This window comes from Meleagris gallopavo, chromosome 5 (genome assembly GCF_000146605.3).
Source record: "Meleagris gallopavo isolate NT-WF06-2002-E0010 breed Aviagen turkey brand Nicholas breeding stock chromosome 5, Turkey_5.1, whole genome shotgun sequence".
Classification (NCBI taxonomy): domain Eukaryota; kingdom Metazoa; phylum Chordata; class Aves; order Galliformes; family Phasianidae; genus Meleagris; species Meleagris gallopavo.
Genome location: NC_015015.2, coordinates 58,160,019 through 58,180,922, shown reverse-complemented (window position 1 = coordinate 58,180,922; position 20,904 = coordinate 58,160,019). Strand labels below are relative to the sequence as shown.

At 45.8% G+C, this 20,904-nt stretch overlaps 2 protein-coding genes and 1 non-coding gene across 3 annotated transcripts in view; 2 read left to right on the top strand and 1 right to left on the bottom strand.

The window, feature by feature from the left end:
* Positions 1-16,704, top strand: part of PRPF39 (pre-mRNA processing factor 39) — an 18,118-nt gene extending 1,414 nt beyond the window's left edge. Inside the window, exons 2-14 of the mRNA XM_003206865.4 lie at positions 1,636-2,001; positions 2,884-3,009; positions 3,649-3,767; positions 4,039-4,206; positions 6,985-7,150; positions 7,520-7,627; positions 9,926-10,090; positions 10,403-10,529; positions 10,623-10,891; positions 11,445-11,629; positions 13,012-13,086; positions 13,652-13,772; positions 15,183-16,704. Of these exons, the coding sequence (XP_003206913.1) occupies positions 1,642-2,001; positions 2,884-3,009; positions 3,649-3,767; positions 4,039-4,206; positions 6,985-7,150; positions 7,520-7,627; positions 9,926-10,090; positions 10,403-10,529; positions 10,623-10,891; positions 11,445-11,629; positions 13,012-13,086; positions 13,652-13,772; positions 15,183-15,236 (2,043 nt within the window). The 5' untranslated portion in view covers positions 1,636-1,641 and the 3' untranslated portion in view covers positions 15,237-16,704. The remainder of the gene's footprint in view (positions 1-1,635; positions 2,002-2,883; positions 3,010-3,648; positions 3,768-4,038; positions 4,207-6,984; positions 7,151-7,519; positions 7,628-9,925; positions 10,091-10,402; positions 10,530-10,622; positions 10,892-11,444; positions 11,630-13,011; positions 13,087-13,651; positions 13,773-15,182) is intronic.
* Positions 10,962-11,047, top strand: LOC116216725. Its single transcript, XR_004160041.1, has one exon. It is a non-coding gene; the product is annotated as a small nucleolar RNA SNORD127 (small nucleolar RNA).
* Positions 16,705-17,155: 451 nt separating the features above from the next.
* FKBP3 (FKBP prolyl isomerase 3) overlaps positions 17,156-20,904 on the bottom strand; it is a gene marked incomplete at its 5' end in the record, with an annotated part of 3,999 nt that continues 250 nt past the window's right edge. Inside the window, 4 exons of the mRNA XM_010712190.2 lie at positions 17,156-17,392; positions 18,222-18,319; positions 19,629-19,696; positions 20,744-20,902. Of these exons, the coding sequence (XP_010710492.1) occupies positions 17,338-17,392; positions 18,222-18,319; positions 19,629-19,696; positions 20,744-20,902 (380 nt within the window). The remainder of the gene's footprint in view (positions 17,393-18,221; positions 18,320-19,628; positions 19,697-20,743; positions 20,903-20,904) is intronic.

Below are 20,904 nucleotides of genomic sequence, written 5' to 3'. Positions count from 1 at the left end.
AAAGAATTTGTTATCTTACTCTGTAAGGAGAAACTGGGATGGGTTGGTCATTGGGATGTGGCTTGAGCTGAGAGCCTGGCTGGGTGGTTCCCCCCGGTGGCTTGCAGAGCCTGGCAGGGGCTGGAGGAGGGCAGGACAGTGTTTGGCAGTGGGATCAAAGTGAGGAGTGGGAGGCAGGCGGAGTCTGTCCTGAGGGGCAGGAGGAGGCGGCAGCCACCTGGCTTTTGTGTGACTGCACGCAAGGAGCTGCTGACGTTTCTGTTGTGGCCCACTGGTGTATATAGATGTCCTTAATGCTCACTGAGTCTGCAGCTGATAGTAGCTGTGTTCTCTGTGAGGTTGTCACCTGGGCCAGTTCAGGCAGGCGGGGAGGGCACCCTGAGGATAGTGCTGTGCTTTACCCCAGCATGTGGCTAAGCACCACACGGCTGTTTGCTCACTGCCCTCCTCCCTCAGTGGGGAAAAAAGCCAAAGTAGAGTTCATGGGTCAAGATAAAGCTGTTTACTAAGAGAGAGGAAAAAAAAAGCATAGTAGTTGTGGCTATATGTATGCGTACAAGTGATGCGCAAGCAGTTGCCACCCACCAACTGATGGCCCCCAGCGAGTGGAAGAGAGTGAGATGAGCTCTCACCCGCTCAGAACTCTCCTTCCACCTGATGCCATACACTATGGAATATCCCTTTGGCTGTTTTAAGCCAGCTGTCCCGATTCCATCTCCTCCCAGCTCCTTGGGTCCCCCAGCAGCCCTCACTGAGAGGCTGGGATGGCCTCTGTACAGCACTGCTTAGCAACAGCTACAAGCTGTGTTACCAACATCGTTTTTCTTCAAGAATCAAAACAGATTCATTTTGCTGGAAGATGCTGATCTGTGCTGAGTAGGAGAATTCTTTTTAATGAATAAATTTTAATGGATTTCTTTGCTTGGAATAAACTGACACCAGAGTGATACATGAAAACTGTATATGTTCACTTTTATCCCTTGATAGCTCCTTGTGAAATGATGTGAAAAATGCACAATGACGTGTTTGCGTCCGTGTGTTAAAATGCAGGGCTGGTACTGGCACTGAATTGTGAGTGGGGCTGAGAGAGGCAGCTGTAGTTGGTGAAGGTTTGCGATGAAAGGAATGCAGGGAGCATTGGTTGAAATCAGGAAACATCGGGCTCAAGTGAAACTCTCTTCCATCTGGTGGTGGAAGGATCTGTTCAGACTTCTGTTTCTAGTTAAACTAGAAACCATCCTCTGGTTGTTGAGGTAAAATCCCAATTTTTTTCTGAGCTTTTTAGGCTTTTCTGAACCTTCTACATTTGCTCATTAGAACGAGAGATCGACATGAATTCATTGCTTTTAAGATAACAGAATGGATGAATCTGTACAGCCACAGCTCTTTATTTGTAGCTCGACCCACGGACGCTTTGCAGCAGTCAGAGCCAGCAGGCAGCTTTCTGATGTCAGTAATGTCTGTTTGGAATAAGTGGTTCCCCCACCTCCTCCCTTTAAATGGAAGCACTCACAACTCTTACTGCCACTTCCTAAAGTACTGTGGTTGAATTAATGACTACATGGGCTGCTATTTCACAGCCAACTTCTGCTTGAATCTTCACTGCTTGAATATGAAATCTTTTTATTTCTGTAGGACAGCATGGAGAACTCAACTATGCAGAACTCAGATAATACAGAGGAGGAGAAGACAACAGCAGCACCGACTGTAAGCAATGACGGCACTGGCAATGGTGCTGAAACAGCAACAGAAGAGCAGAATATGGACTTCAGCACGGAAATTATGAGTGTAACTGAGATGGAACAATCACCTGATAGTTCCCCTGACCTGAATGAAGACAACACACAAGAAGAGGGTGAAATTCCAAATATTGGGAGTTTACAGACAACAGATATTGAGGCTGGCTTCCCTCCGGATTTCGACAAGTTCTGGAAAGTAGTAGAGGACAATCCGCAGGATTTCACAGGATGGGTCTATCTACTGCAGTATGTAGAGCAAGAGGTTAGTGCGTGCCCCTGCTTCCTTGGTCTGCCAGAGACAACCAAACAAAACCAAACTAGCTCCTGGATGTTCCACTAACAAATCAGAACTGTACATCAGGCTTTGGTGTGCACTACTTTAAGGTGGTTGTTAAGATCATAGAATAACAGCTATTTTTAAGATGATACTGAAACAATAACTAATTTGAAAATGGGAATAATGTGGTTTTTGTTCGCTTGTTGTCACTCTTGCAAGAATTTTGTTCCAGCTTCTAAAGGTGAAAGTATCTTTGCACTTATTTTTTGATAGTAAATAATCGGCTATAATGTAAACAGAAAATTCTTGCTAGCTTTTTGAATGCTGTGCACTGGATTCAGCATTACTTAAAACCACGTTGATTGTGCTTGACTTTTGTAACACCCTTCTCGGTTTTTAATTAGAATAATTAACCTGTGCGTAACCTGCCGTGTGTTAGTTTGGTCCTTCTTAGCCACATGCACCACAACAAACAAGGACCAATGTCTTTTCTCGTGAGAGGTAGATAACCTGTGGGGCTTCTTGCAGCAGGATATGTGAAAACAGAAGTTTATCTTGTTGCTTGTTGAGCCCGTGTAAATTCACACACACACACAGTGCATGGCTGTAATGTCCAAATGATTCTGTCTAAGGAGGTCTCTGAACTGCAAATTAAGTGGCCAGGAAAGGCTTCTGAGGAAGCTTTGTTGTATGTTTGCCCTCTTCTTAGACTTGTCTTGGTCAGTCTTTGGGGTGGGCTTAGTGCGTTAGGTGTGACTTTGGTCTGATTGCACCTGATGCCAGGACAAGATGCCAGCTAGACGCTTGTTTTGTTCTTCAAACTTCGTGTTGGAAACAGTCTGTTACCTTTTATTTTGTACTTTGCAGAACCACTTACCAGCTGCCAGGAAAGCATTTGACAAGTTTTTCACACACTATCCATATTGCTATGGGTACTGGAAGAAGTATGCAGACCTAGAGAAGAGACATGACAACATCAAGCAGTCCGATGAGGTACGTAGGTAGCTGGACGAAGCTGTTGCCACTGATCCTGTTAGCCAAATAATGACTGAGCTACCACAAGTCATTTGGCTGCCAGAACCTGCCATGTATGGTCAGGTTTGTAGGGATTTTGTTTGCACTTGTCACTTCTGTGGCATTTGTAGCTAATGTTTTCTCTCTTTGTTGGCAGGTGCGTTAAACCTCTACAGTTTGTCAAGCTTTGCAGTGCAAGCCTCTGTATTACACTGCAGCTTAACAAGTAGGGCAGGGCTTTTCTCTCACTTACATTTATTACTCATTTTCAAAAGAATATAGTTGGTTTGCTGGTCACAATTGCTACATCTTATTGCATTTTTGGTCAGACGCTGTCAATGATGATCTAATGGGTCTGTGCCCTATGGTCTATACCCCAAAGCCTGCCCACACAACCTGGTCAGAATGCAGGGACCGCTGCGCTTTGAAGATCAAGACCTGCACGTGGAGATCAGAACATTGCCATGTTCTATCCAACCTCCACCCGAATGGTAATGGTAGATTATTTAAACAAAATTCCAGTAATTAGTATTTCTAAGGTTCACCGGATAACACAGTGTTGCCTCTCTATTAGGACACCATTAAGTATTTGAAGTACAGTTCACGTTCTCTTCATAGGTTTATCGCAGAGGGCTTCAGGCAATTCCTCTTAGTGTTGATCTTTGGATACATTATATAAACTTCTTAAAAGACACCTTGGACCCTGATGATCCTGAAGCTAACAGTACTATTCGAGGGTAAGTTGAAAGCAGAGTAAGTGGTACGAGAAGGATGTGTGTGTAGTTGCACAGTGCCATCAGATGAGTGTGTCTGAGCTGAGGGGCTGGAGGAGGAGCTGCAAGTGGAAACCTTCTCAATTTCTAGAGATCTTGCATCTGACAGGTAGAAGATAATATGAGAAATTTTAAGTAAGCAGTTTAAGTATGATTGCAAGTAAATGAGAACTTTTCTTAGAACTTTTCTCCTTGCTTTATCACTGCATCCAGAAACAACTGAATTATTTTTCAGAGCCTATGAACATGCAGTTTTAGCTGCTGGGACAGATTTCCGTTCGGACAGACTGTGGGAAATGTATATAAACTGGGAAGATGAGCAGGGAAACCTGAGGGAAGTTACATCCATATATGATCGTATCCTTGGAATTCCAACGCAGCTCTACAGTCATCACTTCCAAAGGTAAAGAGGAAACAAAGATGTAGCTAATGCTGTAGATTTCTTAACCGTGTGCAAACCTACTTATTTGTATGAAAATGATCACTTGGAGCAACAGTTTAAAATAGTTCTCTTTTATTTATTCATACATATTGACTAGCTATTTTAAAGTACTGTGCGCATTTTAGGAATGTGGTTTTAGATTGGATCTCAAATTCTTCTGCAGATTAAAGGAGTGCCTTGGAATTGTCAGTCTTTGGGGGAAAAAAAAAAAAAACCACACCAGAATCATAGAATGAAAGCTCTTGTAGAATGAGACCTTTTTAGAACTTAATATCTCATGCAGTGCTCACTTGTGGCAAAACACTTTCGTAGAATCACAGAATGACTTGGGTTGGAAGGGACCTCAAGGATCATCAAGCTCCAACCCTTCTGCCACAGGCAGCATTCCCACCATTAGATCAAGTACCAGATCACATTGCCCAGGGCCCATCCAACCAAGCCTTGAACATCTCCAGGAATGGAGTACCCACAGCCTCTCTGGGCAGCCTGTGCCAGCTCCTCACCATCCTCTCAGTGAAAACTTCCACTGACATCTAGTCTCCATCTCCCTTCTTTTAGTTTAAAACCGTTCCCCTTTGTCCCGCCACTGTCTGCCCGTGTAAAAAGTTGACTTCTCTTCTGTTTCTAATCTCCCTTTAAATATTGGCTGCTCACAATGATATCTCCTCGCAGCCTTCTCTTCTGCAGGCTGAACAAACCCAGCTCCCTCAGCCTATCTTCATAGGAGAGGTGCTCCAGCCCTCTGATCATCTTAGTGGCCTCCTTTGGACCTTCTCAAAGAGCTCCACGTCTTTCCTGTACTGGGGCCCCCAGACCTGGACACAGCACTCCAGATGCGGGCTCACAAGGGCAGAGTAGAGGGGGACAGTCACCTCCCTCTCCCTGCTGGCCACCCCTCTTTTGATGGAGCCCAGGATACCGTTGGCCTGAGCTGCAAGAGCACACTGCTGGCTCATATTCGGGGACCCTGAGTCCTTCTCCACAGGGCTATCCTCAGTAAGTTCTTCTCTCAGTCTGTACACGGACCTGGGATTACTCCAACCCGAGAGCAAAACGTCACACTTTGCTTTGTTGACCCTCATTAAGTTCAAACATGTCCACCTTTTGAGTTAGTCATGATCTGGTGTGACTGGGTTACCAGACTGGTAGATGAGGGAAAGGCTGTTGATGTAGTCTACCTAGACTTCAGAGACTACAGCAAAGCCTTTGACATGATCTCTCACAGACTTCTTCTGGGGAAGCTGGCTGCCCGTGGCCTGGACAGGTATACACTCCTTTGGATAAGGAACTGGCTGAGGGCTGTGCCCAGCAGGTAGTGGTTAATGAGTGAAGTCCAGCTGGCGACCCGTTGCGAGTGGTGTCCCCCAGGGGTCGGCACTGGGACCCATCTTGTTTAATATCTTCATTGACGACCTAGATGAGGGGATCGAGTGCATCCTCAGTAAGTTTGCAGATGACACCAAGTTGGGAGGTGGTGTTGGTCTGCCTGAGGGTAGGGAGGCCCTACAGAGGGATCTGGATAAGCTGGATCGCTGGGCTGAGGTGAATGGGATGAGGTTCAACAAGGCCAAGTGCTGGGTCCTGCACTTTGGCCACAACAAGCCCATGCAGCGTTACAGGCTTGGGGATGAGTGTCTGGATAACTGTGAGGAGGAAAGGGATCTGGGGGTGTTGGTTGATGCTTGGCTGAACAGGAGCCAGCAGTGTGCCCAGGTGGCCAAGAGGCCATCCTGGCCTGCATCGGAAATAGTGTAGCCAACAGGAGCAGGGAGGTGATCATCCCCTGTGCTCAGCTCTGGTGAGGACACACCTCGAGAATTGTGTTCAGTTTTGGGCCCCTCACTACAAGAAGACATCGAGGCCCTGGAGCGTGTCCAGAGAAGAGCAACAAAGCTGGTGAGGGGTCTGGAGCACAAGTCTTACGAGGAGCAGCTGAGGGAGCTGGGATTGTTCAGTCTGGAGAAGAGGAGGCTCAGGGGAGACCTCACTGCACTCTGCAACTTCCTGAAGGGAGGTTGGGGTGAAGAGGGGTTTGGCCTCTTCTCCCAGGCAACGAACAGGACCTGGGGAAATGGCTGCAAGTTGTACCAGAGGAGGTTTAGGTTGGACATAAGGAAGAACTTTTTCTCTCAGAGAGTGGTCAGGCACTGGGATGGCTGCACAGGGAGGTGGTGGAGTTGTCATCCCTGGCGGTGCTCAAGAGGCATCTGAATGAGGAGCTGCAAGATGTGGTTTAGTTTGTGGTAGCAGTGGTGATGGGAGGACAGCTGGACTGGATGATCTTGTAGGTCGTTTCCAACCTTGTGATTCTATGATTCTGTGACTCTGTGATCCCTCTGGATGGCATCCCTTCCTTCTGCCGCATCAACTGCACTACTGAACTTGGTGTCATCGTGTTTAAGCTAGGTTCTAGATAGTTGAGCTCTACATTAGTATGGAGAGATTAAGAGAGGACCAGAAGCCCTGGTTAAGTTATGCACTAATCTTCCTTGCAATTTCTGCAGATCTAAGTGGTCCGTTTTCATTATTTAAGTTCATAATTCCATTTTGCTTTGAAATGTGAAACTTGTGAACATCTGATACATAGTGGAAGGTTTGTTCTGTGTATGTGTTTTCAGAAGTGTGTGCTCACTGGTGTTCCAGATCAGTAAGGTGATTTAGAACCTGACGAGAATTTACTCTGTTCTGATTGTGCATAAAATATCAAATTAGTGTTGATGTGTTTGTGACTACTTGTAGGTTTAAAGACCATGTCCAGAACAACTTGCCTCGAGACCTGCTGACTTCTGAGCAGTTTGTCCAGCTGCGCAGAGAGCTGGCATCTGTGAATGGCCACGCAGGGGGCGACGCGTCGGCTGGCGACGATCTGCCCTCGGGTACTGAGGATATAACTGACCCTGCCAAGGTACATATGCAGAGAGTTTTTGTCGGGATCTCTTCCCTTACTCTTGCATATCACTGCTCCTTGCCTCATGCTATAGACAGACAGCTTTTGTCTGTAGAGCATGCTCTAACAGCACTTCCGTAGGTGTCAAAGAAATGGAGCTCATCTTTAAGATAAGACCAAAACTTCACGTAGAAAACCTTTAGTTGGGTTGCACTAAGAACCAAGGCATCATCGGGGTAATACTCCTCCCTTCCCCAAGCTGTTTTGTGCAGCATTTAATGCATCCGTGCTACTTTTGATTTATGCATAGTTCTGTTGTCATAAAGTGTGTTTACAAAGCTGATGCAGCGTCTCCTTGTGTTACATTTCTGAACAATTGTGTTTTAGCTAATCACTGAAATAGAGAACATGAGGCACAGAATCATTGAGATTCATCAGGAAATGTTCAATCACAATGAACATGAAGTCAGTAAGAGGTGGACATTTGAAGAAGGGGTAAGTTTGTTTTTCTTTGTAAGGCGGCATGCGAGAGTTCTGAACGTAAGACTGGGAACTAAGAGCTTGAGTAACAGTTAGGCCTAACAGTTTAAACTCCTGTGGGACTTTGAGTAAAGATCTCACTTCACTTTTCTGCTGTTCTTGTCAAAAGCAGCTTGTGAGGTCAGCTCTGTCACCTGAGCTTGTGAAAGCCTTTAGCAGTATTTGGAGAGAGGCAGGGTAGCGTCACACTATTGCACTGAGCAGCCTTTAAGCGTTCATACCAGGTGCTGTGCAGTGCTGTGGTGCTGCAGTACTGCCTGCTCCATGGGAGAGTTGGGCTTAATGGTCCTCAGAGGTCCCTTCCAACCTTACAGCTGTGTGGTTCTGTAATCCAGCCCTGCTTTGTGCATGCAGAGTGTTACACAGTAATTGGAATTGCTATCTTCCTTCGTTAATTTGAAAGGAAGGCATATGCTAAAAGAAAAAACAGATTTCGGTTTGCCTGTGTATTTTTCGGATTATATTCTTGTATCTAAAATCATTTAGCTTTTGTTTTCCAGAAGTAACCATCATTAACATGCTGCTCCCATGTGTAACATGTTGAAAGTAGTTAATTAAACTGTTAATTAAACTAATAATTCGATCGCAGCAAGTAGAAAACATTTTCTGTGTAGAATTAAGTTTAACTCCTTTTGACAAAATAGCCTGAGGTTTTGTGGTGAGCGTGGTACTGTGTTGCAACACTGAAAGGAGGAACAAAGAGCACATTGTGTCCGAGAATTGTGGGTGGAATGGTCAGAGATTCTTTAATGGCGTGCATGATCTCAGACCTGTTTCTGTGTTCCTTGTTGTGCTCTGGTAAAGTAGGCAAGGTGCTTTACAAGCCCAGGGAACTCAGACCTGTGGTACCGTGGCCCATCCTGGTGTGAATGGACACCACAGCCTGAAGGGCTGTCACCAGTTACAGGTGTTGCAGAATCTCCTTTGTGCCAGGTGTCTGTCCTGGAGGGAACAAAGGACACAGAGAGCATCTCAAGAGGAAATGAGGCTGAGGTGTGTTGTTGGGTAGCACAGAATGGTGGTGAATGGAGCTGTTGCTGGCTCAGGTTTAGCTACAGGTTACTGAAGCTTCAGAGAATGCTCTAAGTGTGGATGTGCCATGGAAAATGTATTGGAAACAGGTTATTCTGTAACAGTCCTGGCCAGAATCTCTACCTGCTCTACCAAGAGAGCATCTGCTGTGTAGACACACTTTGGATCTATAAAGAGTGTGAAATGTGAAGTTAGATGTGACTTTACAACAAAGTTGGGGACGATGTGCAGCAGATGTCAGGTAGTGATAGAAGCCTGGCAGACCTGTGTTACTTTTAACTTTTAGCAGCAACAGTGTATCTGAATTTATCACCACAACAAATTACTGGGGCCCACGGTAGGATTCAGTAAGGATCACAGAGAGATGATGGGCTTTAAATTTGGAGCGGCCTTAAGGGATTGAATATTCCTCCTTAATTGTGATAACACTTACAATAATTCAACACTTGAATGAATGAGTGCATACTGAGGTGGAACTGCAGTATGGGCAATAAATAAATAATCAAGTAAAATTAAATGTGAAGAGAAAGAAAGGACATCTCTGGAAGGATGCTTTGCCATACTTAGTTTAGAGCAGTGGTTATATTTCCTGTGCTGAGCTCAGTCCAGCCCAGCTCTTGCTGGCAGCAGTGCCAATGCAGTCACAGGATCAGAACGATGTAGGTTGGGAGGGACCTTAAGGATCGTGTTGGAACTACAGCCACAGGGTCAGGCTGCCCAGGATCCCATCCGGCCTGGCCTAGCAGTCTCACTACTTATGGAATCATCAGCTTACTTTAAACACTTGATATGGAATTGAAATCAATGCTATCTTTCCTTGCCATGATTATTAACCAAATGTGGAAGTTGACCTGTAGGATGTTTATTAGTACAGTGGTGAGTGTTTGGACAGTATGTTTGTGCACTGTAATTGCTGCTCATAACGTTACTGGTGCATCGCAGTGGAAGGGTTGCAGAGAAGTTAATGTTTGTCACCTTCTTCAAATTCTGTGGACGTTTGCACTCGGCTTTCCGGGTAAACCCAGAAGTTCTAGACTAAAATGTAGCTATCAACAATATTTCTCAGTTAAATGGGATCAGCCCACTTGACTTGAATAGATAATAAAGTGCCATTTTGAAGTCCTGCTGTAAAGTGCCATTGCTTGAGTGGTGTGTGGTTGTTTTTTAACTGGCTTGGCTGTGTGCTTGTTAGTCTTACCTCACATCCTGTGGTTGTTGCAGATAAAGAGGCCTTACTTTCACGTGAAACCTCTGGAGAAAGCTCAGCTAAAAAACTGGAAAGAGTACTTAGAATTTGAGATAGAAAATGGGACGCATGAACGAGTTGTGGTCCTCTTTGAGAGATGTGTTATTTCATGTGCCCTCTATGAGGACTTCTGGATTAAGGTAAGGGAGGTGGTTTGCCACTGTTCCCATGGCACACGCTGACCTGGTGACTAACCTTTTGTACTCTTGTCGAACGTTGTTCATATATAACTATATCTGTTGCATTAGGAGATGGTCTGCTTGCAACCAGATTTGACTGCTGCATATGCCAACTTCGTTGCCTCTCTACGTCCTTCCTTACAGAAACTAGTCTAGTGGTTCAATAAAGGTGCTGAATGGGTTTAAACAAAAGAATTTTATCCTTCTGTCCTGTACTTAAAGGCAAATATAAGCTGTAAAATTATTCAATCTCTGCTCTGTTTTCAACTATAGTATGCCAAATACATGGAGAATCATAGTATTGAAGGAGTGAGGCATGTCTACAGCAGGGCTTGCACAATACATCTCCCTAAGAAACCGATGGTTCACATGCTGTGGGCTGCCTTTGAGGAACAGCAGGGTAAGAGCGAAGTTGACTTCTCCTGGGAGGGGTTCTGTTTGAAGGAAGCAGTTGGAGGCGTCGTGTTTTAAAGCGTCTTCCCTGGTGTTTTAGGCAACATCGATGAGGCGAGGAGAATCCTGAAGACCTTTGAGGAGTGCATTCTAGGCCTGGCGATGGTTCGCTTGCGCAGAGTGAGCTTAGAGCGCAGGCATGGGAACATGGAAGAGGCCGAGCGCCTGCTGGAAGAAGCTGTTAGGAATGCCAAGTCAGTTAGTGAATCATCATTCTATGCCATCAAATTAGCTCGACACCTCTTCAAAGTGCAGAAAAATCTTCCAAAGGCAAGAAAAGTGCTGTCAGATGCCATAGAAATCGACAAAGTATGTGTTCTTTCTTTGCTGTACTAAAAACAAAAACAAACCGGTATTTTTTTCCCCATTTCTTAAAATATGGCAACAATGATGACAGGTACTGTAACTGTATGTGATGTTTCGTTACTGCATGGAGACACCAGTCCCTCTAAACTGATGTTGCCATATTTGCAGTTTGCAATTGTAACTCTTTAGTGGGAAGTAGGATTTGCTTCGTTTTGCCTTTAGGAGTAGTAAACATGATGGAAGTGTTCCCATCTCGAGGCAAACCACACTGGTCACGTAGGCATTGCCCCTGGATTGCTTTGTGTAACTGCTGCAGCCCTTCTGCTAGCTCCACACAACGCCTGTTTTTGTGGTGTTGGATCACTTCGATCCTTTTGTGCACAAACCAGATCAAAGATGACCAGTGTGAAAACAAAATGCTGATGTTGGCTGTTCTGATCTATCCTTGTGACGTCATTCTTATGGACTGTGTTCAGCAGATACACAGTCAGTGTTAAATACCTAATCCAACAGGTTGACAAGTTCTGATTTTGTTCCTTTTTTTTTTTTTGTACAGGAAAATACAAAACTGTACCTCAACTTGCTTGAAATGGAGTACTGTGGTGATCTCACACAAAATGAAGAAAACATTTTGAGCTGTTTTGATAAAGCTGTTAATGGCTCTTTGTCTATAAAAATGAGGGTTACGTTTTCACAGCGAAAAGTGGAATTTCTGGAAGATTTTGGTTCTGATGTAAACAAGTAAGATACAGTGTGTGCATTGGCCAAATTACGGTCACAGAATGCCTGTAAAAGTGGCAGGGAAGGGGATGGCTTAGTGCACCCATAAAGCTGTTTATTTCCACCACAGTTCTTTCTGGAAGTGTAGCTGCTTTTCCACACTGAAGTCCTATTTTGAAGTAGGAATCTCTTCTCTGAAAATCGTCCCTTTTTTCTGCAGTACCTCAGGATGCCTCAGAGTGAGCTCTTACACCCATAACTTCCTGCTGTAGTTTTCTTTCCCTACGTTTTCTAAAGGAGGATGCTTCCCAAAGGGAATGTTTTGTGCATGGCCATAATATGTACTGCTGTGCCTGTGAGCAGCTGCTTGAGATCCCAAAACTGCAGTGTTGGCTTTTTCTTTCCCCTGCATTTAGAAGTGTTAGCAGTGCCATACACTTACATGGGAGAATCATGTAAGAGTGCAGCTTTTACTGAAACGCTAAATAAGTTTTATTTGTCTTGACTCTGTATTGTAAAATAAGCTCTTGTTTTTATTTACATTTTGCAGCTAAGTCACTTGGCAAGATGAAGCAGGAGTTCATTTTTCTGCTTCATATGTTTTTAGCAATAGCTGTCCTCAACTTCTGCTGGCTCTGAGCGTTGTGGCTCACGTGGAGCTGGGCACTGCAGCTTTCAGGTCTGAAGCAGACCAAACAAAGGGAAGTGTTAAGCTTGCAAATAATACTACAGAAGGAAGAATAAGAGCAAGAAACGTTTTTCCCAGGAGCAATACTGACAGATCAAGCATTTTTCATTTGATGCCTTGTGAACTGTAGCATGCATCTGCTGCAATGATATTTAGCTAGTTGAGTTTGTATTAGGAAAGGAAATGAGACTTTCACTCAGCAGCACACAGTCACCCATAAAGCACCGGTGGCACAGCTCTCTTGGGCTGCAGTAAATAAACCTGAGAAAAGCCCTTATGTTTTCTGCTGTAGATTTCATTCTGTGTGATACTGATTGGCAGTATTTAAAGAAGTGTCCATTCCTGAACACCAGTGCAGTGTGGGTAGCACCAGCACCAAGGAGACGTGACGCCGTTGCTGGAAGGAGCAGCACGTCTTGGGAACCTCTGAAGTTTGGTTATAAAACAACTGCAGGCAGTGCAAGGAGTTCAGCAAGTTGGGGATTTCTCAGCCAATGTTTCTGAGAAAATTCTTACTGTGCTGTATGGAATCTCCCTTCAAATTAAGATGTGGAATTTGTTTGCTTTATTTTTTCTTGGCTTTCCAATCTGTTTTAGGTCACTGAGGTAGAATATTGTGGTATTCCTACATCTTGAAGTAGGCATTTGAAAACGATTGCTTGTGCTTAAAACGTTAACATGGTGAGCAAAGCACTTTGTGTTTTTTTTCCTTCAGGCTTTTGGATGCATATGACGAGCACCAAGCACTTCTGAAGGAGCAGGATACTTTGAAGAGGAGAGCAGAGAACGGGTGGGTAGCCTGATTTGTAAACTGACTGGGTAGATGATGCAGCTAGGGAGCAGGAGCTTGTACTACCCTGATATATTGTCTGATGCTGCAGAAATACTTCAGGGAGCAGCCTCTGAAGCTGGTGGTTTGGGGTTGGTGTTTTTTCTTTTTTTGTTGCCACTTTGTGGAATGAATATATTTGTCTTTAAAACTGCCTGTCTACAAGTACAAAATTGCTTCTTAATCGCTTAAAAGCATACCCTAGGGCTGTGCTGTGGGTTTAAGAGATTTCTGGTAAGTGATTAAAAGTGATCTTCCACTAAAACTAAAGAATGCTGGTAAAAGTAACAAAAGCTCTAAGTAGAGGCACACCGTTGATGTCTCAGTTGGAGCACCAGCATGATTTAAAAAGCAGACTGTTGTTCCGAGGCAGCATGTATCACTGTCCTCCTCAAAATCTCGTTGCATTATCCCATTTAAGCAGGATGCTGAATTTGGACATGCTGCTTACTCCTGTCTGTTACAGCATTTCTCACTGGTTTGCAAAATGTAAGGTACCATTCACAAGCATGTGCTGACTTTGCAGAGCGGAGGAGCCAGATGAGAAGAAAATGCTCACAGATGAGCAAACCATGGCATCAGCACAGATGATGGATGGAGACATGCAGGTCAATCAGGCAGCATACAACTATAATGCCTGGTATCAGGTAAGTGTGTGCTTCAGTTTTTCTTCCTACTGCGCACGTTCTGGATGTATGCAAGCTTTTTTTTCCTGGGGACTTCTCTTTACCTGTGACCAAGTGTCAGTTGTTGAGGAAAGGCTGGAATAAAATCTCATCTTGCTTTTGTTGCTATTTATCCTATTGCATAAGTGTAAAATAATTCTCTCTAGCGTGGGGCAAATAACAGCTTGGCTAACTCTTTAGATGAAGGGAAGTACAGCAGCAACTAATGAGAGTTTTCATCGTTAATGTCTCCAGCTAGTATTTCCTGTAATGTCTCAGTGTGCATTTCCTGCTCTAGTACCTAGTGCATGCAAGATCAGAGGCTGTTCTTGCGTGGCATTTTATCCCCTGTAGGGACACAGAGTAAGTTAGTAAGCTTAGTTTCCTCTTGTTGCTGGACCTGTGGTAGCAGCACCTCCAGTGCATGCTGTGCTTCTACACTAACAGGTCGTTTTGTGTCTCGGCCAGGGGGAGGATTACAAAGTCAGAGCATCAAAACTTGCCTTGTCTGTCTGAGGTTAATCCTGAAGGTGGATAGTGTGGATAGTGCTGGTACTTGTCAGCTGGGATGTGCATCACCTGCTGGGGGCTTGGAATGCATTGCCTTGTTTATTCTGAGCAGTAGAGGGGCAGCTGAAATGTTTGCTTAAGCAGTGCAATGGAAACTCGTTTTTAGGCTGTACAGAGCCCACCAAGCCAGCGAGAGCAGTGTTCACAGATACACAGGCAGCTGTGTAACTTGTTCTAGAACTGTCTGTGTTAAGGACAAATGTTCACTCCAAAGCCAGGTGGGGAAAGTTGTGTCACTCTGCAGTGCGAGGAAACCAGTCCATGCTGGGTTAGGGGGAGAGCCCCTTGTTGGCAGTCAGAGCCACAGGAGCAGACTTGTACCCTTCCTTGGTGAAGCTCTCTGTGCTGTTGTTGAAGTGCTGAGTCCGTGCCTGAGTGCTTTTCTTGTATTTCAAATTGTGTGGATGGACGCACCTGTTCATACAGACAAAAACATCCCAGGCAACAGTATCTGCCTTGCTCTGTTACTGCAACTGACCGACATTTATTTCACTGCAGTAACACAGCTGACTTCCAGCTGCTCTTGGAAGGCGGATCGGAGTTGATAGGCCTTGCACTGCAGGGGAGCACCTGCAGCTGTTCACCCTTTGTATCAGATTGAGATACAGGAGCATACAAAGCTCCAAGCAGAAGGTACCGAGGTGCTGTGGATGTGACACAGAGCACACTGACACCTGGGTGGCTGCAGGGGCTGCTGTGTTCAGAGCAGCTGAAATGACAAAGTGCTGAAGTTCTGTGTGCCTTTCTGGAAAGATAGTGAGTGTATCAGCTTAAAGGAACAAGGTATTCTGACTTATTTATCTCATGTCTTTTTTTTTCTAGTACAATTACCAGAATGCATGGAATTATGGACAGTATTATTCTCCTTCAACTTGATCAGAAGAGCGAGTGAAGTTCACTGTGCAGTATCAACAAAGAGTAAAATATATTTTTCTAAATTAGGGTTGTGAAAGAACTGTTGTAATACCTGCTTTTTGGTCTTTTGCATGTAAAATGAGCTGATGTTCACAGGGTATGTGTGAAGCAAGAATTGTGTGCTGGTAACTGATAAATTGGTATCTGTACAATTCTAGTTTACCATAAATGCATTTTTTTTAATTCCCTGCACTAACTTATGGAGCTATCTGAAGCATTTTGTTCGGTCTCGTAATGATCCCTGCAGAGGGCTGACCCTGGCTGCCCAGCAAGCTGTTCCCTCATTTCTCCTCAGCCCACATGGAGAAAGTGAGATTTCCCAAAAAAAACCCCACTCAGTGCGTTGAGGTCTCAAGGACAGGAGCTGGTCAGCCCTTACCACCGTGGGCAGAACAGACTCAGCATGGGGAAGATGAATTCATAACAGTAGGGCAGTGAGAACTAAAAGCAAACTGAGGACACTTTCCTGCTGCTCCCCCTCTTCCCAGGTTCAACGTCTGCCTCAGTTCTTCTGTCTAAGCTGTAGTGTTCCTTCTCTGCTCCTCTCCTTTCTCGCGTTCTTCCCTGCCCCAGGGTGGACCCTTCCCTTCCCTTGCCTTCAGGAGCTTCTCCCACCTGGGTGCAGGCAGTGATCCAGCTGGATGTCATGTGGGCTGCAGCCCCTGCCTGACCTCCTGCTCCGGGGGGGCCGCTCTCCCTGGGCTGCAGCAGCCATGGGCACAGCCACCCGCCCCGTGTGTCCCTAATGCTCAGGTACATCCAGTGCACAGCACCTCCTGCCCCTGGCTGACTCTGGGGGCTGCTACCCACTGTCTCTCTCACCCCCCTCGCACAGCTGCTGTGCAGTGTGTTGAAGCCTTTCTTCAGTGCACGCTCACAGCAGCACAGCTAGTGCAGCTTGCTGACTCCGCCTTGGATGGAAGTGGTGCTCGGGGCAAATCTGCAGGCACCATCCTGCCCCATAAGCCCAACGCAATGCTATGGATCTAAGCAGTAAACCTTTCTGTCGTTTTAAAATAAGCAGTTTGTATGTTGGCCCCAGAGGCTGCTCCAGGAGATGAGCAGCTCTTTGACCTGTTCTGCTCTCCTTACCAACCAAAACTTCACCCATTTCCATTGTGTGATCCCGTTCTATGCCCCAGTGAGCAAATCCCAGATTACTTTGTTATAGGCTCGTGGCTGAAACTCTTCAGATGGAGGTGGCAGCCTTTGAAAGCTGTGACGTGTATTTTCTATTCCACATGGGGGGGGTCAAAAATTAAAATGCAGTGCAAAATGATGTTGCATTCTTTTTTTAAGAAGCACAAACTGTGTTTGGGATGATTTTTGTATCTAGAGTTTTTCATGTACACAATGTGAGCAAACTTTTTTCATTTTGATCAAAGTGATCATTCTCATTTTCGTAATAAAAGCAAGGAATTCAGCAGTTCTTGGAGCTTTCTTGGATGTCCTCATTCACACTGAGAATAAATTCCAGTTTTGTTCAAAAAAAGATTGAGTGCTGTAGTTATAGTACAGAAACACCTCAAACTTGAGGCGGGTTGAGTCACCCCTAACAGTTTGAAATGTATTTAAAGGAGAAATTTCCCATCTCTTTTAGAAGTGGAGCAGTGACCCGCCTATAACCAACACTGCTGGGTGAGTGCTGCAGCAGCTGCACTGTGATAAAGTCAAGAGAGAAGGGCGGTGCTGAGGGCTTGAGCTCAGTATCGAAATAAATGCATTTGAGTTACAGGTCAGTACTGAAGGGATAATGAGGTTGGCAGGGATAATGGGTGGCAGTTCAGAGTGGGGCTGCTTCTGTGGTAACTGGAGATTTGTGCAGTTCCCCCCTAGAGTAAGAGAAGGTAGAAGGTAAGCAGACACAAAAGTAAGAACAGTTGCACGTATAAACAATGTTTTCTTTAGTGGTGTGTTACTGTACAGCAGTCGGGGGGAGCAACTTTGATTTCAATACAAGGCCACAGTTGTAGTTATATCCTGAAGTTACGAGAGCAGAACTGCAGCTGTCAGAAGCTTTCTTGCTCAAATGCATTCCCAGCAGCAAAGAAAAACCTTCATTTCACTCAATGTCCACCAATTCCACTTCAAAGAAAAGTTTTGCATTTGGTGGAATTCTGTTGGCACAAGTTAAGGAAACTTAACAGCACGGTTAGTTAGCTCATGGAGCTGAGGAATGCTTTAGCACCTGTTCTGCTCCTCGGTGTCTGTTTCACATTTCACTGGCCTGTGTTAACATCCTGACTTCAGTATGGAACCGCAGCTGCTGCTGAATGCCAGTGGTCATCAGACATTCAGTAAGCAGGGCTGCAGACAAGCTGCTACTAAAACACGCTTTCATTATTGCGATTCCTCTTCATCTGAAGAGCTGAGTTTTACCTTCACTGCTTGAGTGTTGTCTCTCCTCGTGGGCAAACTGTCATTTCAAGATACGCTGCTGTGGGAAGGAGATTTGCTCAGACAACACTTGCAACTACCAGCACGTAAGGTTAAAACAGGAGAGCAATCCCTTCCCAATAAGCAGGAAGGGTTGGTAAGAAACTAAACAGGACCACTCATTCAGCTGTGATCTCAGCTGTATCCAGAGCTGCTGCTCTGCGAGCTCCAACACTACAGCAGCAGCAGCTTCTCCCAGCTACACTGGTTGTTATCTGTGTTTTGCTGCATTCAGAAGGAGCTAGAGAAAAAAAAAAAGGTGGAAAACAATGATATCTTTGCTGCATGCTGGAATGCAGTAATGTGGACAGAAGGTTTTCTTCCAAACAAGTGAGCAGTTGGATCCATCACTTTGTGACACTTATTTATATCCCTCGGTGCTCTGAGCCTGCTCTAAGCAGCAAGTGAACACTTTGCCCCTGTGTCCCTGTCTGCAAAGCACATCGTTCTGCCAAGCTGCATTCCCAAGGTACTTAAAATAGCAGTGAGTTATTGATTGTGAAAGGATACTTAGCATCCGGCTGCCCTTTCTTGCCATACGCCCACTCAGGTTCAATTTCCAGCTGAGCCTTCTCTCCTTTACTCATAGTTAAGAGAGCTTCATCCCACTAAAAACAGACCAAAACAAAAGAAAACAAGTCTTAAAGCAGCACCAACAAAAAAGCGTGCTTATCTGCTTCTCACCTCATTTCTACAAAGCTCGGTGTGATAAAACAATTTCTTCCAGCATTTCACCCACCCAGTGCACGCTGTAAGGTATTTTCTCATTCTTTCCATCTGAGGAAACATTTACCCACAGCTGCTGTTGGCACCAACCCAATCTGCAGGGCCTGGGCCTTCCAGCACAGCACAGCCCCACGGATCCATATAGCAAACATGCTGCTGAATCAAAGAAGTGAACATGCCTGCTTCAAGGGAACTATCCACGGCCTCAGAACACGTTTCAGAGCTGAACACTGCACGTACAGTACTGAGAGGTTTTGTCTTCTGCTCCATCCCCACCTCTCAATTTCCTCCCTGTCCTGACCATGGATTAGTGCTTATTGAGGGCTGCTCTTACATGCCAACTTTACATCAGTCCTCGTCCCTCTTAGAGACTGTCCTACCAAAGCAATCATCTGAGCACCACATCAGCATCTCAGCAAACAGCTGCTCCTCATGGCCTGTAACCAATGAAGGACCCTCTGTGACACCCACACAACACAGGAGCATCAAACCCAGTGACTAAAGAAAACCCCGGCTACTTCTGCAGTGCTGGCCACGTGCCCAAGGCTGCTTCCCCTCCCCAGTTCCACCCAGCACGGCTGCCTTTCTGCAGAGCAGCTACACGGAAGGTCCCAGGTATGAACAGATACAAAGTCAGGTAAGCATAAGATCTTTCCTGTATCCTCTGCCACAGACAGCCAATTTCAGCACAGGCTGTGCACCGCTCTGTGCTGGTATCTCCCCCACACAACCAAGCATACCAGTACCTGTGAACTGAAGATTTAAGCAAGCAGGTGGATCTGCAGAAAGTTCACAGCATCAAAAGTGCAACTCTGTACACGACAGCAAGCAGAATTTGGAGGCTCAGCACACAAAGCAGCACTGAGGCAAACAGAAAAGATGCTGACAAAAGCCAATCTTCTGGCCGCTCAGAGCGCACAGCACTGCGGCAGCTGAGCCTGGGAACCTGATCATCTCCTGTGGTGCAGTGCTGTGCAGGCAGCAAGGGGCTCTGCTTCCCCCGCACCGCTGCTCAGTGACGCTGCAGATGGATGGATGCACCCGGAACGGGCAGACAGCACGAACTGCTGATGGCAGAGCTTTCCCCTTTTCACCTCAGCAGGAAACAACACCAGCTCTGCACTGCAGTCATATAACTGAAGACTGAAAACTCTTTGGGTCCCGAGGGAATCGGTACTGATTTGTACTTACGCCTCTGATAACTTTTCCTATGCCAACTTTGAAACTTAAAGGTTTGGCTGCTTTCTTCTTCTTTGAACCTGAAAGACAGTTTTACATTCATATGCTTTAACATCACACGCCAAACTTTATCTGGAATTACTGCCGAGATCGTGCTTTATATAAATACTCCTTGTATCACCTCTAGGAAACTATCAGATTTTTAGGAGAAAATTCAGTGTTGTGCACTAAAAAAAGCATTAAATGTTCAGGTTGCATGCTGACACACATCCCCCACATACTAACCCCACTGAACCTAAGAAAGTCATTTCTGAATTACTAGATTTGATGGCACATCTCATAAATGTGTTACTGAAACAACAGCAGAGCCAGCAGGGAACCGATTCTGCTTTGAATGCTGCAGAAGTATTTTAAAGCAAGCAATGAATCACTGGCAGTGTCTGAGCTCCTCGCAGTGCTGGGTGGCACTGCTGGAAGGGCTCCTGGTTCTTCAGTATCACACACCCGAATCCTCCGGTTGGGGTTGGAACGAAATGATCTTTAAAGGCGCCTTCCAACCCCACCATTCCATGAGTGTGCATTATCAGCACATGCCTGTGCTCCGTCCATCCCTGGAGGTGTTCAAGGCCAGGTTGGATGGGGCCCTGGGCAGCCTGGGCTGCTCTAAAATGTGGAGGTTGGTGGCCCTGCCTGTGGTGGGGGGTTGGAGCTTCGTGATCCTTGAGGTCCCTTCCAACCTGGGCCATTCTGTGATTCTGGTGTTCTAGAGAACACTGCTTCAGAGCTCTGCTGCTGCAGTGCTCCCACAGTGCAGGTTTTCTTACAGAAGCACACCAATTAGCTTCTAAGTAAAGAATCTAACCACGCTGCCCTGTTCCACAGACAGGAAAGCTCTCCGTTCAGACCCCATCCTTCACCCCAAGCAGCTGCAGCACCGCTGGAAGCGCTGCTCTCGGTGCCAGCTGTGGCTGCGGGGACAGCAGAGGGGCAGGAAGCAGCCGTGTCACACTGCAGCCCACAGTAACGTCCGGCACCCGCACAGCCCAGCGCAATTCCTTCCACGTGCCGTGGCACAAAGGCACGCAGAGTGCACACGCAGAACGCACACAGCACACGCGCAGCCTTACTGGTCTGAATGTTGGTGTCGAAGACGGTTCCGTCCTGCAGCTTCCCGGTGTACCAGCAGTGCACGGTGTCTCCTTTCTTTGGGAAGTTGGTTTTGTCGCCCTTCTTTAAGATGGATTTGACGTACTTCGGCGGCCCCTGATCGCAGAACGGCTCCGATGGC